The sequence below is a fragment of the Squalius cephalus genome (genome assembly GCF_949319135.1).
Source record: "Squalius cephalus genome assembly, chromosome: 5".
Lineage (NCBI taxonomy): Eukaryota > Metazoa > Chordata > Actinopteri > Cypriniformes > Leuciscidae > Squalius > Squalius cephalus.
In genome coordinates this window covers 32,390,475-32,403,576 of record NC_137126.1, presented here as the reverse complement: position 1 = coordinate 32,403,576, position 13,102 = coordinate 32,390,475, and the positions used below count along the sequence as shown (strand labels likewise).

The 13,102-nt window shown below is 36.8% G+C and overlaps 1 protein-coding gene across 2 annotated transcripts in view; it reads left to right on the top strand.

Moving 5' to 3' along the window:
• The first annotated feature begins 809 nt into the window (after positions 1-809).
• The window catches only part of atp2a3 (ATPase sarcoplasmic/endoplasmic reticulum Ca2+ transporting 3), a 62,479-nt gene continuing 50,186 nt past the window's right edge, over positions 810-13,102 (top strand). The window contains exon 1 of one of the 2 annotated variants that reach the window (XM_079871378.1): positions 810-1,183. In XM_079871378.1, the coding sequence (XP_079727504.1) occupies positions 1,066-1,183 (118 nt within the window). In that variant the 5' untranslated portion in view covers positions 810-1,065. The remainder of the gene's footprint in view (positions 1,184-13,102) is intronic. The other variant, XM_079871377.1, reaches the window with a different exon arrangement.

Here is a 13,102-nt window from a genome sequence, read left to right as displayed (position 1 = left end):
CTGAGGGGTGAAAAGCCAAGCCAGGTGGGGCTGCCAGTCTCATTTGTGATGCCAGCTTTGACCTGACTATTACCTCATTTCCCCCAAAGATCTCCTATCACTTCTGCAGGCAAGGTTGATGTAACCTATAAAGTTTCTTGTTTTAACATGAGTTTAGTAGTGTATATTTTCTATATATAGACATTGCACAGGGACAGATGAGAAACTATGAGCCAGGAAAGAACTGGAGCACCTTGTTCTAAATCCATCTCCCCTTCTGTACACGGCTGCGATAATAGTGTTTTCCTTTTAAGACAGTTCTCAATGCTTTCACCTGAATTTTAGGATGACAATTTTGCAGTTTGCAGCATTAGTAAGTTTCGATTCAGCAATTAACATTGTACATTGCTCTATGCATTTAAAAAGCAAAGGTAAACGCAATTTGTAGATGTCAAAGGTTTCATTACTGTGGACACTTTGTTTTATTTCATAACGGCCAGTTAATGGTTAATATATTCTAGATACATTAATCAGAGGCAATCTTGACACAAGTTTGAGCTGTGACGGTTTGACAAGCCCACAGATGACGCGCTCGGAGGAACTTACAGGCTTCCTTCATCCACGACAAACTGCTCAAACGTTTTATTCTCCTCCTCACACGGAAATGAGTTTGGCGCAGGTCTCGATTACGGCGGTTTTTCTTTTTCATACACATACAGCGAACGCGAGCCGCCTTTCACTTCTCTCAGGTAACGCGAGCCAATAGGCGCTCTCACTGCTCAAACAAGAACGAGCTCACGGAAAAAGAGGCGGGAACCTCGCGCACCTTCAGAGGACGCGGAGCGCGTGCACGCTCATTCACATCGCTCGGGCTCACACAGTCACACAGTCACAACAGCTTCACGGGCTCAAACCGGCGGCTTGCAGAAGGGGCAGGTGGACGTCTGCGCAGACTACCACCTCCGCTTGGCGGTCTGAAAGCACCTCGGTGGAAATTTAGCCACTTCTCACAGCCCCTCCGTTATCTCGGTATCATTTGTCACAAATACATGCCGTTCAAGTGCTCGTAGTAAACAGTTCCTCGAGATGGAAAACGCCCACACTAAATCTACATCAGAAGTTTTAGCAAACTTCGGTGTGAACGAAAACACTGGACTCACGCTGGAACAAGTGAAAAATAATTTTGACAAATATGGACCTAACGGTGAGTAACCTCTCATGTATTTACCTGGCAGTGTTTAGAAGTGTTTACCGGCGGTAGAGTTGATCATACGCAGAGCACGCGTTTCCTACAGCGGAAGAAAGTTATTCTTTACAATAACTTAGGTGGCTTTTGTCTCCCTCATATGATAAGAAATAGAGGGAGAGAATGACAATTGCTGATGAGATCTCCAAAATGATGGATTGTGATGCAGTGTCTCTAAGTTTTGGACTTTTACTAAGAATAACCTTGAAATATGATGCTTTGTTCAAAGGTTGTGCTATAAATAATTCTGACTATGAGGGAACAAAATTCTTGTTTTCATAGATAGTTTGATATGTTCAGCCTGGCTCTCTTTTATGAGGTGGGACATTATGACCAATGAGACCGGCATTTTCCATTCTCCCTCTTTTATTACCCTTAGTTTGAATTCAGGCAAATCCAAAGTGATTGGCGCTCTGTAATATACCTGGCCGTGAGCCTTCGAATGGAAAACCTTCTGTTGAGGTGTCTTAATGCACCAGCATTATAGGCCTGCAGAGATGCAAGTGTCCACGTCCTGCAGGATTTCATACACCCCTCATTATAAACCACCAACTCCCACACTCAGAGGTTTCTGGCTCAAAGGCATGTGCAGGGAATAGCCGTCCTTTGAAAGGGAAATATTGTTTCAAGAGATAAAGAGCTAGATAATTTACCAGTGGCCAGCATTATACTTGAGAAACCTGTTTTCTACTTCCTCAGTGAGTTCATGTAGAAACAGTTCGCATCAGGTTACGTTACCCTACTACCACTGTTTGTTTCACGGGACACTTTAAAAGAGCTTTTTTTTAACGCAAGACTGTACTGTACTAAATGATTCTGTTTTTGCGTCATATTTCATTAAGGGATGTGAGTTTCTCTTAATAATACTGGCAGAATCTACTATATAAGAGAACAGGCTTTACATTTCCCTGTTGTAATTGCCTAATGGTGATGAGAATATATTGTTTTTTTCTGTCATCTGAAATTACACGGTAAGGTTCATTTGTTCGGTACACATTGCATGATTTATTTTGCAGGGTTGAGTAATTGAGAGTAGTATAATGAACAAGCATGAAAGAGTCTGTGTGTTTATCTCATACATATGTCATGGTTTTAGCATTGCCCAGACAGACACTCACTTTTTTCTGTCCAAGTTTCACTAATATCTCATCTTATATTGGCTATGAAAAATTCTCTGTGCAGATATAATACTTTTTGTGTCTGAAAATCTTTTGAAAAGCATTTTTCTCTCAGTTTAGCTTGTCATTGTTGCTTTGTGGTGCACACCCAGAGTCATATCAAACTCTATAGCAGAATTTGCACTTTGACACGTGACATGTTTTCCACTACAGCACTTTTGTTCATACACTAACCGCTTGCTTGATATTCAAATTAGAACGGTGACGCCTCCAAATGAACATACAGTAGCAGAAGATATCATATCAACTATCATTTATTAGGAAATGAACATGAGCTAGTGTCAGCATGTGACAGCCCATCACAGATTAATAAAGAATCCTCATTGCATTTGATCTCCTTGCAGACTCTAATGCTGCATAAGCACATCGTCCCATGACTTTCCACTTGGGTCGGTTAAAGCAACAGACTCATTAACTTGTTACACACACACACTCAACTTTAACGGGGCTTTCTTTGTCGTATGCTCTCAGTGACCCCCCACTAGGTGTTTGAAGTAGGTTCCTCTTTTAGATGGACAAAGATTAGGTTTGAATTGATCCCTAAACATCCAGTGCAACAACTCCAGCCAAATAAACGTGCGATATACAGTGTGCAAGATACAATAAACAATAGATTGGATAGTTGTGTGGTGGTTTGTGACTGGGTAGAGCTGTTTTGTAACATGATTTGGTTGAGACATCACAGCTGCCTGAGGCTGACTTTTACTTAATGGAAAAAGTAACATTCTTGTTGTAGATGATGTGTCTCTCGCTTTGAGCCATCAACTTCCTGTTTGACATGCAGCTGAATCTCACTGGGAATACCCTTTCCTCTTTGACCTGTTTAACTTTGCTGTATGTTTTGTATCTGTCTGTAGTCTATTTGTATTTTTGTGGATGTATATCTGCATTCAGAAGATGTTATCTTAAATCGATGTTATGCTTTAAAATGACAGGTGTTGTAATAAACAGTAATGCTTTTTGACATTTTGTTTCAAGTAAATAACTAATTGGCCTGTGTTCTCTGATGCATTTTTTTTTTCCTTTCAAATTTTGTCTCACTGCCTTGTTTATATGCATTTTGTGTATGTAACAGTGTGCTTTTGTCCAAAGCCTGTGTGTTTGTTTTCTATGTGTGGGTGGGAAATGCTCCAAACCCTTTAGAGATTATTCTGACACGCTGGCACGTTGTTAATGCAGGCGGACAGGAGGTTTTGTTTACCATTAAGCCATTAATCATTATTGTATATTAGCACCCACATTTTTTTTCCCTAGAGGTAATTCTGACAGGCTTTTGCAGAATGCATCTGAAATCTAACATCAGAATTCCTCAGAAAGCATTCCTCATTCCACTCTTTTTGTTCTGTGGGAAACGCTATGTAAAGTTAAAGGGTTAGTTCACCCAAAAATGAAAATTCTGTCATTAATTACTCGCCCTCATGTCGTTCCAAACCCGTAAGACATTCGTTCATCTTCGGAACACAAATTAAGATATTTTTTGATGAAATCTGAGAGCTTTTCGATCCTTCCATAGACTGCAATGTAATTGCATGGTCTGGTTGCTATGGCTGGTTCAGAAAGCTCTCGGATTTCATCAAAAATATCTTAATTTATGTTCCGAAGATGAACGAAGGTTTTAAGGGTTTGGAATGACATGAGGGCGAGTAATTAATGACAGAATTTTAATTTTTGGGTGAACTAACCCTTTAAGTTACAGCATGTGTTTAAGATATAGTGACATTCCTTGAAATTATGTATGACTAGTCTAGAACATCCTATATACTAGGCGTAACATAGGCCTGGTTCCGGTAGGTTGTCAGTTGAGGTCAATCATGGATCGGTAGGGAATTTTTTTTAATTTATTTTTTTCCCCAGTGGCAGCAAGGGATAGGTAGGAAATTATTATTATTTTTTTAATCTTACTTTACAGTAGCGATGGATACTCTATTTTTTCATAACATAGCCTATTTATGTTAGCCCATTTCCATTACGTGGACGACGTAAAGTACATGCATCTGGTGAGTTTTATCGAGTTAATGTCAATAGCGCGCGCTCTCTGTAGGCATATTCATATTTTGCCGCTATGTGGAAAAAATCCAGCAAAATGCGCCGCCGCGTTTGTCGACCCCAGAGGATTAACTGGCGCCTAATTTCCAAGTCTGAAAGCTATGCAGTCCAGCAGTGCTGTTGCAACCAGCAACACTACACCTACGTACCCTCCTGACCACTGTACTAAATACAGATAAATCTACGCTAACTTGAAGCTATCCTAACTGATTACTATGCTTGGTAGCTCGTACCAAGGGAGGGCGTGGTGAGCTGGAACCTGCTTATGTCACGTAGTACCGCTAATGTCACGCAGCAGCACCGTGTACAAAAACGTAAATTATAGTTCGCCTCAAAGTTTTTTATTTAATTTGTATTATTTCTTCCCCAAGCTCATAAAATAAATTTGGGTCACAGTCGCACATAAATTGACAGGGTCGGTCGGAAACCGGAACCAAACAATTTTTTTTTTTTATGCCCTATCAATAACGATTTCGCAGTTATAGCACTGTCCATCTTTGAACTTCCTTAAAAGGTGAGTTTTATAGGAATAGTTCAACCAAAAATGGAAATTACCATAATTTACTTACTCTCATGTTCCAAACCTCTATGACTTTTTATTTGGAACATTGGGTTTGAGTTGGGTTTTTTTTCCACATACAATAGAAGTAAGTCAATAACCAAAATGGTTTGGTTAACAACATTCTTCAAAATATATTTTTATGTTCTGCATAAGAAAGTCATGAATGACATGTGGGTGAGTAAATGCAGTCAGAATTTTCATTTTTGGGTGAAATATCCCCTTAAAACTATCCCTTTAAAATTCTAATGAATACAAGTTAATTTTCTTTTTAAGATCTATTGTATTTACATCAACATTAATTTGAATTTAAACAATGCTTCCTGTGGAGCTATTTACACTAGCGACACAATTTGTCTAATAGATCAAATACTTTTATTCTTCCTTTGTCCATTTAACTTTTTCATCTCACCCTCATGTCATTTTGACCCAGTGAAACACAAAATGAGATCTCAGTCAGAATGTTTGAGCAGCGCTTTTATTACAATGAAAGTAAATAGCGATTTTAATTGCCTAAGTCAGCGCAAAATATGAGAAAGTAGAATAAAAGTAGTCCATATGATTTTTGAATCCATTCATTAGCAATGAGGAACAGACTGTTCCTCACACAGTTTTAGTAAAATTTATATTACAAAAGTCAAGTCAAAATTATTTGAGTAGCACTTTTTACAATACATATATTTCAAAGCAGATTTACAGAAAGTCATGTGTTTTGATAATGCCTTAATGCTTTTACTGGTTTTAGGACTGGGCGATATGGCAATATGATGGTATAAATTAGGGGTGGGCGATATGACCAAAAATTTTATTTCATGATAACAATATCATAATATAGTTATTTTTTACTTTAAATAAGGTTTTTATGATATCAAAATATATCAATTTCATAGTTCTTGTCATAATTTCATAATTCTTGTCACCAATTTCAAGCCTAACTAAGCAAAAAAACAAACAAAAAAACAAGCTTACTGAAAAGAAGTAAACAGTCCATGATAAAATAAGAACAAAGAAGCTAGCAATAGGACAAAAAAAAAAAACCTACAATATTTGAATTGTATAAAGTAATTTAGCCAAGCGAGGCTGGTGGTGCAATTGCTAATAAGCGTGACTTGTCACACTGGTCTCGATTCCCACAGAAGAGCTCTGGAAGGATAAGAGTATGAGCAGCGTCTTCATGTGCACACTTCTCAGACAGGGCACTCATATAGCAAAATTAGTTGTCTTTAGCTGCTTGTTGCGCTTCAACGGTTTAAAACCATTTGTGTGGTTTAAACATGTAAGCTTTTGTGATATTTTTTTTTCTTCATGATTTTTAAAATTCTATACACCTTTAATTGTATGGAAAAGGGCATTTGAACATCTCTTTTTGTATCTCCTGAAAATAACTGGGATTAAATGACAACCGATGATCGTATAAAATGGCGCCAACGATCCAGAAAAGCGGACCCTGCTACTATGCGGGATAAACGCTAAAGAAAAAGAAGAAGAAGAAATGACAACTGGGTAAATGATGAGCTGTGGGACCCCACTCTCAGTCTCATAGATGTTTAAACATGGTCTTGATCTGTACATGTAGGTCAGGGAACTGTGACTGCATAGTCTCTCTGTTCCTCAGTTCTTTGTGACATTAGGATCTCAAAATGAAGGAACCCATCTTCATTAATGATCTTGAAAGCCAATCTGTTAAACACAAAATAGGGCAAAAGATCAGCACAGAAAATGCTATACTGCTCGCTTTTGGGCTATGCTGAATTGAGGTCAACTCCATTATGTATTTCACCTGCGTGCAGAAAGAGGCCAATGGTAAGCCGTTGCTGTAACTGTGGTGGATGGAACCCTCTGGGGTTAAAGTCATTGTAGATATGTGCTTCCCACAGAGCTGTTGTTGTAGGGAGGAGAGAGGTCTTCAATTGGTGGTCATACTGTTTTTGAAAGGACATGTCTTTATAATTCATCTTTAATGACTTTCAGGTTTGCCCATTTTTATTTCAGACCCATAGTAGATACTAAACTCTGTAACTTTCTACTACCATGTGGAAGAAGCAGCTTTCTCACTCACAGCTGTGATCTGAGGAGGATGTTTGGTGGTTCGATCTTTGTGATGCAGTGTGAGTGTGCACATGCGTGTGTTTTTGTAAGCCTGTTGGCATGGGTATTGCTACTGTAAAACACTAAAACAGTGTTTACACACTGAAAAACACACAGTGACCTGAAGCCATTCTCAGAGGACCCCGTTTATGTCACTGTTTCTCTCTCTCTCAAAATGCCTCATAATGAAAATGCTTTCAAATTCTTGTTGCGTTTTTTTTTTGGTATGGCATATCATCTGTGTGAAACTTATGCTTGGATGGTTTTGCTTTCTCCTTGTCAGAACTCCAGTTACACAGGAGCAGAATACTAAAATGGTCATTATTCATAGAACATCTCTTTAAGCCTACTAATAGTTATGCTGTGGGTGTTATTAAAAAAAAAAAGGTGTCATATCATTTATTATAATACAATGTTACATGGTCAGAAACAATCATTTATTTACAAATATTATTTGTAAATAAATGATTGTTTCTGACCATGTAACATTGTATTATAATAAATGATATGACACCAATTTATTTTTTCGTGGTGGGGCCTGTGAAAACTTTGGCAGGACAAGTAAAAAACACTGCTCACCAAGGCTGCATTTATTTGATAATAATAAAAAAAACTAATATTGTGAATTATTAATTATTACAATTTAAAATAACTGTTCTTATTTAATATATTTTATTTTAAATTGGATTATTTTAATAATCTTTTCATACGATAAAGTCTTTACTGTCATTTTTCTTAAAATGTTTGACAAAGTCTTCATGGTGTGATAGGAAGGGCCGTATACGTTGTCCGCTATTTTGTTTAATTCCATTAATGAGCCCAGTGGTCGTTTTTTTAAACATATTTGTCTGTTTTAGTGGCCTCCGCTGTCACTGCAGAAAAGAACAAACATTCTTCTGCTTTGTGTGGTGGTTCTCTTCATACACACATAAAGGCATAATAACCTATAAGATCATCTTTCAATGACAGGATTAAAAATGAAATGTGAACGAAAACAAAAGCTATAAAACGTCTTATTATCATTGAAATATAAAATGACGAGTAATAATAGATTATGATGACTTTTACATGAGAAAGTGAGAATGAGAAAGTCTAGCACAGCCACTGAATGAACTTTCAACAACAACCCATAAGCACACTTAACAATTTTCTGTAGGCCTTCTCTTTTTCTCCATTAACCACAAGAAAATATCATCAGCTAGTGCTAACCACAGATAACAGCCCGTGCCAGCTCTACAAGTGGTGCATTTTCCGCTGCTCCTCTTGGCATTATATCTAAAGCCATCTGTAATGTTGCACCTTAGTGTATGACCACATTATTTCTGGTTTTATACATGCAACAGTGCATTAAAATCTGCAGCATGTAAAATGGCGAGGTTTTTGAAGCGTCATGTTGCATTGGTGCATCATCATTTCACTGTGATTACTCCAACACACCTAATACTGCACACATAGAATAACAATGTAGATATATTTTGTCTTTTTTATTCCTTGCTAGAATAACTGTTGGTTTTTATTGATATTTTTAGTTTTGTTTCCATGCTTGTTTGAGTGAAGGAAGTACTGAGGCTAGAGCGTTATCATTAGCACATCTTGTGTGTGCGTGTGTCTGTATGTTTGTGTGATCTGCTTCTAACTTACCACTCAGCTCTCATTCTCACCTCCCACTTATGCTCACAGCATCACCTCCGTGTGGCAAACCGCTCATTTGACTCAGCCTGCATGAGTGTAGTGTTTTTATTAATCACTCACAACCATTTCTCTTTGGTTTCTGCATGTTCCTGTACGTCTGTCTGGTTATGTGTGTGTGTTCTTTTGCAGAAACGGTCCTGTCTGTTCAGCTCTTGTATTTTCCCTGATCTGCAGGTCAGGTAGAAGAAAGAAAATGCGTAAAGAAGCGTAGCTCAGCTGATTTAACCCTACGTTGGAAACCCAGGATACAGTAGTCAACACTGTTCAAGATTTTGCCTCTCTACAAACTTATACAGGACTTTCCTAAAGGTGTATAGCCTAGTTCAGCAAAAAATCATAAGCCCATGTTGTTCCAAACCTGCATGACTTTATTGTTTTATTTTTATTTTTTGGTCCATTCGATGGAAGTCAATGGTCACCAAAACTTTGTGTTCCACAGAAGAAAGTCATATAGGTTTGGAACATCACATGAGTGAATCAATTATGTCAGAATTTTCATTTTTTGTGACTGTGATCTATACCTTTAAGACCCATTAGTCAGATAGCTAGGCTAGTTGTGCAGGCAGCCCACCGACTTGTTGGATGTTCCCTCAATTTGTGTGTGTTTGTGTGTACTTCGATGTATTCACTGTAGCTGGAAAACTGTACTTGATGCTCTGTGTTTTTAAATTGAAACATCCTTTCAAGTCTTTCATTCAGTTTTCCTTGAGTGAGAAATGATTTATGTTGTGTGTGTGTATGTGGGTAGTTGACGTGACGTGGCATAAAACAACAGAAAAATATACTTATTTTAAATTTTTTAAAAAAAGAGTCAAGTTTGGCATTAGGGGAGTTACAATAATATCTCCTCTTAGTACAATTTCAAACAGTTTTGTAAGGTTAGCGAAAAAGTTTTATTGACATTCGTAGGGAAAAGTTTATCTAGTTCAAATTCCCATGGTGAAAATGATTCTAATTAGTACTTTCATGTAAAATAAATATCACTTTAAGAAAATAATGTAATTTTTTAATAATGTGAACAATTCTGTCTCAAGTATTTTTTTATGTTATTTAATATAATTTCTTAGTACTTTTTAAATGTCACACCATAGGACACATTTACAGTACTGTTGAGTGAAAAAAATATGTGAAGTCATTGACAAAATGAGTGACCACTACTATTTTCTGAAACTGCAGTTTTCATACTCCATAAATATATGTATTTTTTCTTAAAGTTATGTTTTACTTTTTCTTGGCCATTTGTCAACTACCCATGTGTGTTGCAGATATAAAGGTTGTTCTGTTAAAGCTAAGGATCACTGTGGGTGATGCATGTAGGGTTGCTGTACACAGTCACAGAAACTTTGTGTGAGACCTTCCACCATCAGAGAGAAACAATGTTATTCCATAACACCTCAGACAGCCAATATCAATGCTTTGGGCTCACCATGAAGTAGACAATTAAATAACATTAAATATGAAATGTAAAATAAGTGTTTGTGAGAATGCATGCATTCCAGGTGTGCTTAAATGACTTTGAGGTATATTTAATAACATCAGTATACAGTAACTCTGGGTATGTCTCATTATTAGACCGATGAACTATAAACAGATTCAGAAACCCCCTGTCTTATTCCAGAGATTAATGACTGTCTCTCACATGAAATGAAGGAAAGTTTGAATATTAGCCCTATAATATGACCGCTTCTAGTGAGCAGTGTATCTCTCTCTATTTTCCCTCTCTTTTTATGCAATGTTATGAGAAAACCTCTTTGAAGTTGTGAAGAGTCAAATAATTACATCCCTGTATTCATCACTCACAATTTATTTTCCAGAAACTTCATAATGTGTATCCTAACCTAATAAAGTACTGAGTGTTGTGCACGAACAGTACTAGGATGCTCACTATACTAATGATGTATTTAGGGGCATCATAGAGGCGTTTATACATACAGCGGCAAAGTGACTTGAACTCATTGTTATTTTCAGTGAGAGTTGGCAATGTCTGTTTGGCAACATGAGTAAAAGCAACCGTTGGCGATGCAACAAGTTGAGCAGAGTTGAACTTTATGCAAAATTAGTAGCCACTTCCAACATTGGAGCTCACATGACCCACCGCTTGATACAGTTGGACTAGTAGGAATCTCTACAAGAAACCCACAGAGACTTGGCAACCTCCTTAATCAATGTGTGAAGTTTATGCCAAGGGTTTTCCTTGTGTCCCTAACTTTGAAGTTTAACTTTAGACTTGCATGTTTAGTTGTATTAATTAACACAATGTTCAGTGATTTTGTGTTTTACTACTCTTTCTGTAGTCATAAAAATCACAGATGAGTGGATTATGATTTATTCACAATAATGGAGAGTTGCACTTACAGTAACTCTAAAGTCTTTTGCATTCTAGTTTACATCAATAACTTCAGAATGACTGCATTAGAATTCCTTCCAAGTTATTTTGAGAAGCTGAAGGAGGCCTGGAACTTCTGTTTTAATGACTGCTTTGTAAGTGGCACTTAAAGCAGGGAATTATTTTCTGCCTTCAACATACAGTACATTTATCATAAGACTTGGTTCACATGAATTCAAACAGCATTTTGATTTATAGTAGTATAGCGTTGATGTGATAAATCCTACTCTTGATTTATACTCGCTTGAATTATGTTGTGTAACATTTATTTTGGGTGAATGTTGACAGATGCTGTTCCGGCCATGTCCATGAGCCAGGTGGTCATGGCAACTACTCTTAAAAACGAATGTTTTCATGGTTGAAACTGACAAAAACAAAAAAAGTAGTAATTTTTGTTTTCTCTGAACAAATATGTATGAATACCTAACCCTAAATTGAAAAACTTTGGCACATTACTGAAATTGCAGTATTTAGGCTATGGACTTCAACACATTAAGGTGATTTGTGCTTTTCTGTGAAATCTGAACTTTTTCTGGTGAATGATAAAGCAAAAAAAGGCCATACGCTTACATTCAAAGAAACAGACTTCATAGGAGAATAGAATAGAGAATAGAGTAGAATAGAGATTTTCATAAGAAGTGGATTTTTGTTTTTAAAGCAATATTGGTTGCTATTGTGTGCTTAAAAGAATAATTTACCCAAAAATGAGAATTGACATCATTTACTCACCCTCAAGTTGTTCCATACCTGTATTTCTTTCTTCTGCTGAACACAAAAGAAGATATTTTAAAGAATGTTGGTAATCAAACAGTTGATGGTAGCCATTGATTCCCATAGTAGAAAAAAAATTTAGTCAATGGCTACTGTCAAATGTCTGGTTACAAACATTCTTTAAAACATCTTTTGTGTTCAGCAGAAGAAAGAAACTCATACAGGTTTGGAACAACATGAGGGTGAGTACTTTTTTTTTTTTTTGGATTGGATCAGTTTTGGATTGGATCAGGTGAACTATCCCTTTAATTGTGCATAAATGTGCATCATTTTCCTCTATTTTTACATTTTAGATGATTTTTGCCTCAAAAGCGCCAATAATTTAACAACACTGTTAAATGTTATCTTTTATAACTCTCAAAATAAAAGTTTTTATCAGTGTAGTTTTTCAATTTAACAATTCATTGAAATAGTATAATCCCTGTAATAGTGTAACATGATGAAACTAGGCTAATTGTTGACTTATCAGTATAAACATCAGCCAGATTTAAAACAAAATAGCATTCTTAAAGTCAACATGAAATCCACTGTATCTGTTTTCTAAATGAATGTTACTGATCTATTTGTGTTAATCATTTTTTTTTTAATTTGACCTCATAATTTTTAATTAATGTATCATAGCTTGATCTTCTGGTTACACGACAGACTTCTCTTTGGTGACTTACAGGTTGTGGGACTCCATTTATTGCATTCATCTGCCACCATTTTTGAGTTCAATGCCCAAACTCAAGATCTAATCAACAACCAATGGATAGAACCACCCTGCCAATAATATTTTAAAATGCGGAAGAAAAGATCTGTTGCTACATTCATTTTAATTGAAACATACTATCCTGTGATATTATTGGTCAATAGGGGTGGGTGATATACCGGTAGACACCATTAACCAGTAGACATTTGTCAGCCGGTTGAGATTTTGGACTATTGTCTCTATTGCCGGTAATCTCGGTTCCCTGAGATAACGTGAATGAGTGAGATGAATGAGACGGCTGTGCTATGGCGCTACACAACTTTGCGTACGTTGCTTCAGTCGAATTAACCTGAGTACTGTGGTGAAACAAGCTGCTTATATAGGCAGATGCCCCGTCCCCTTTGGCAGGCTCTGTGCTCGGTTCAGTGGGAGGCAAAAAAACAACAAACAAAAAAAACATTATAAA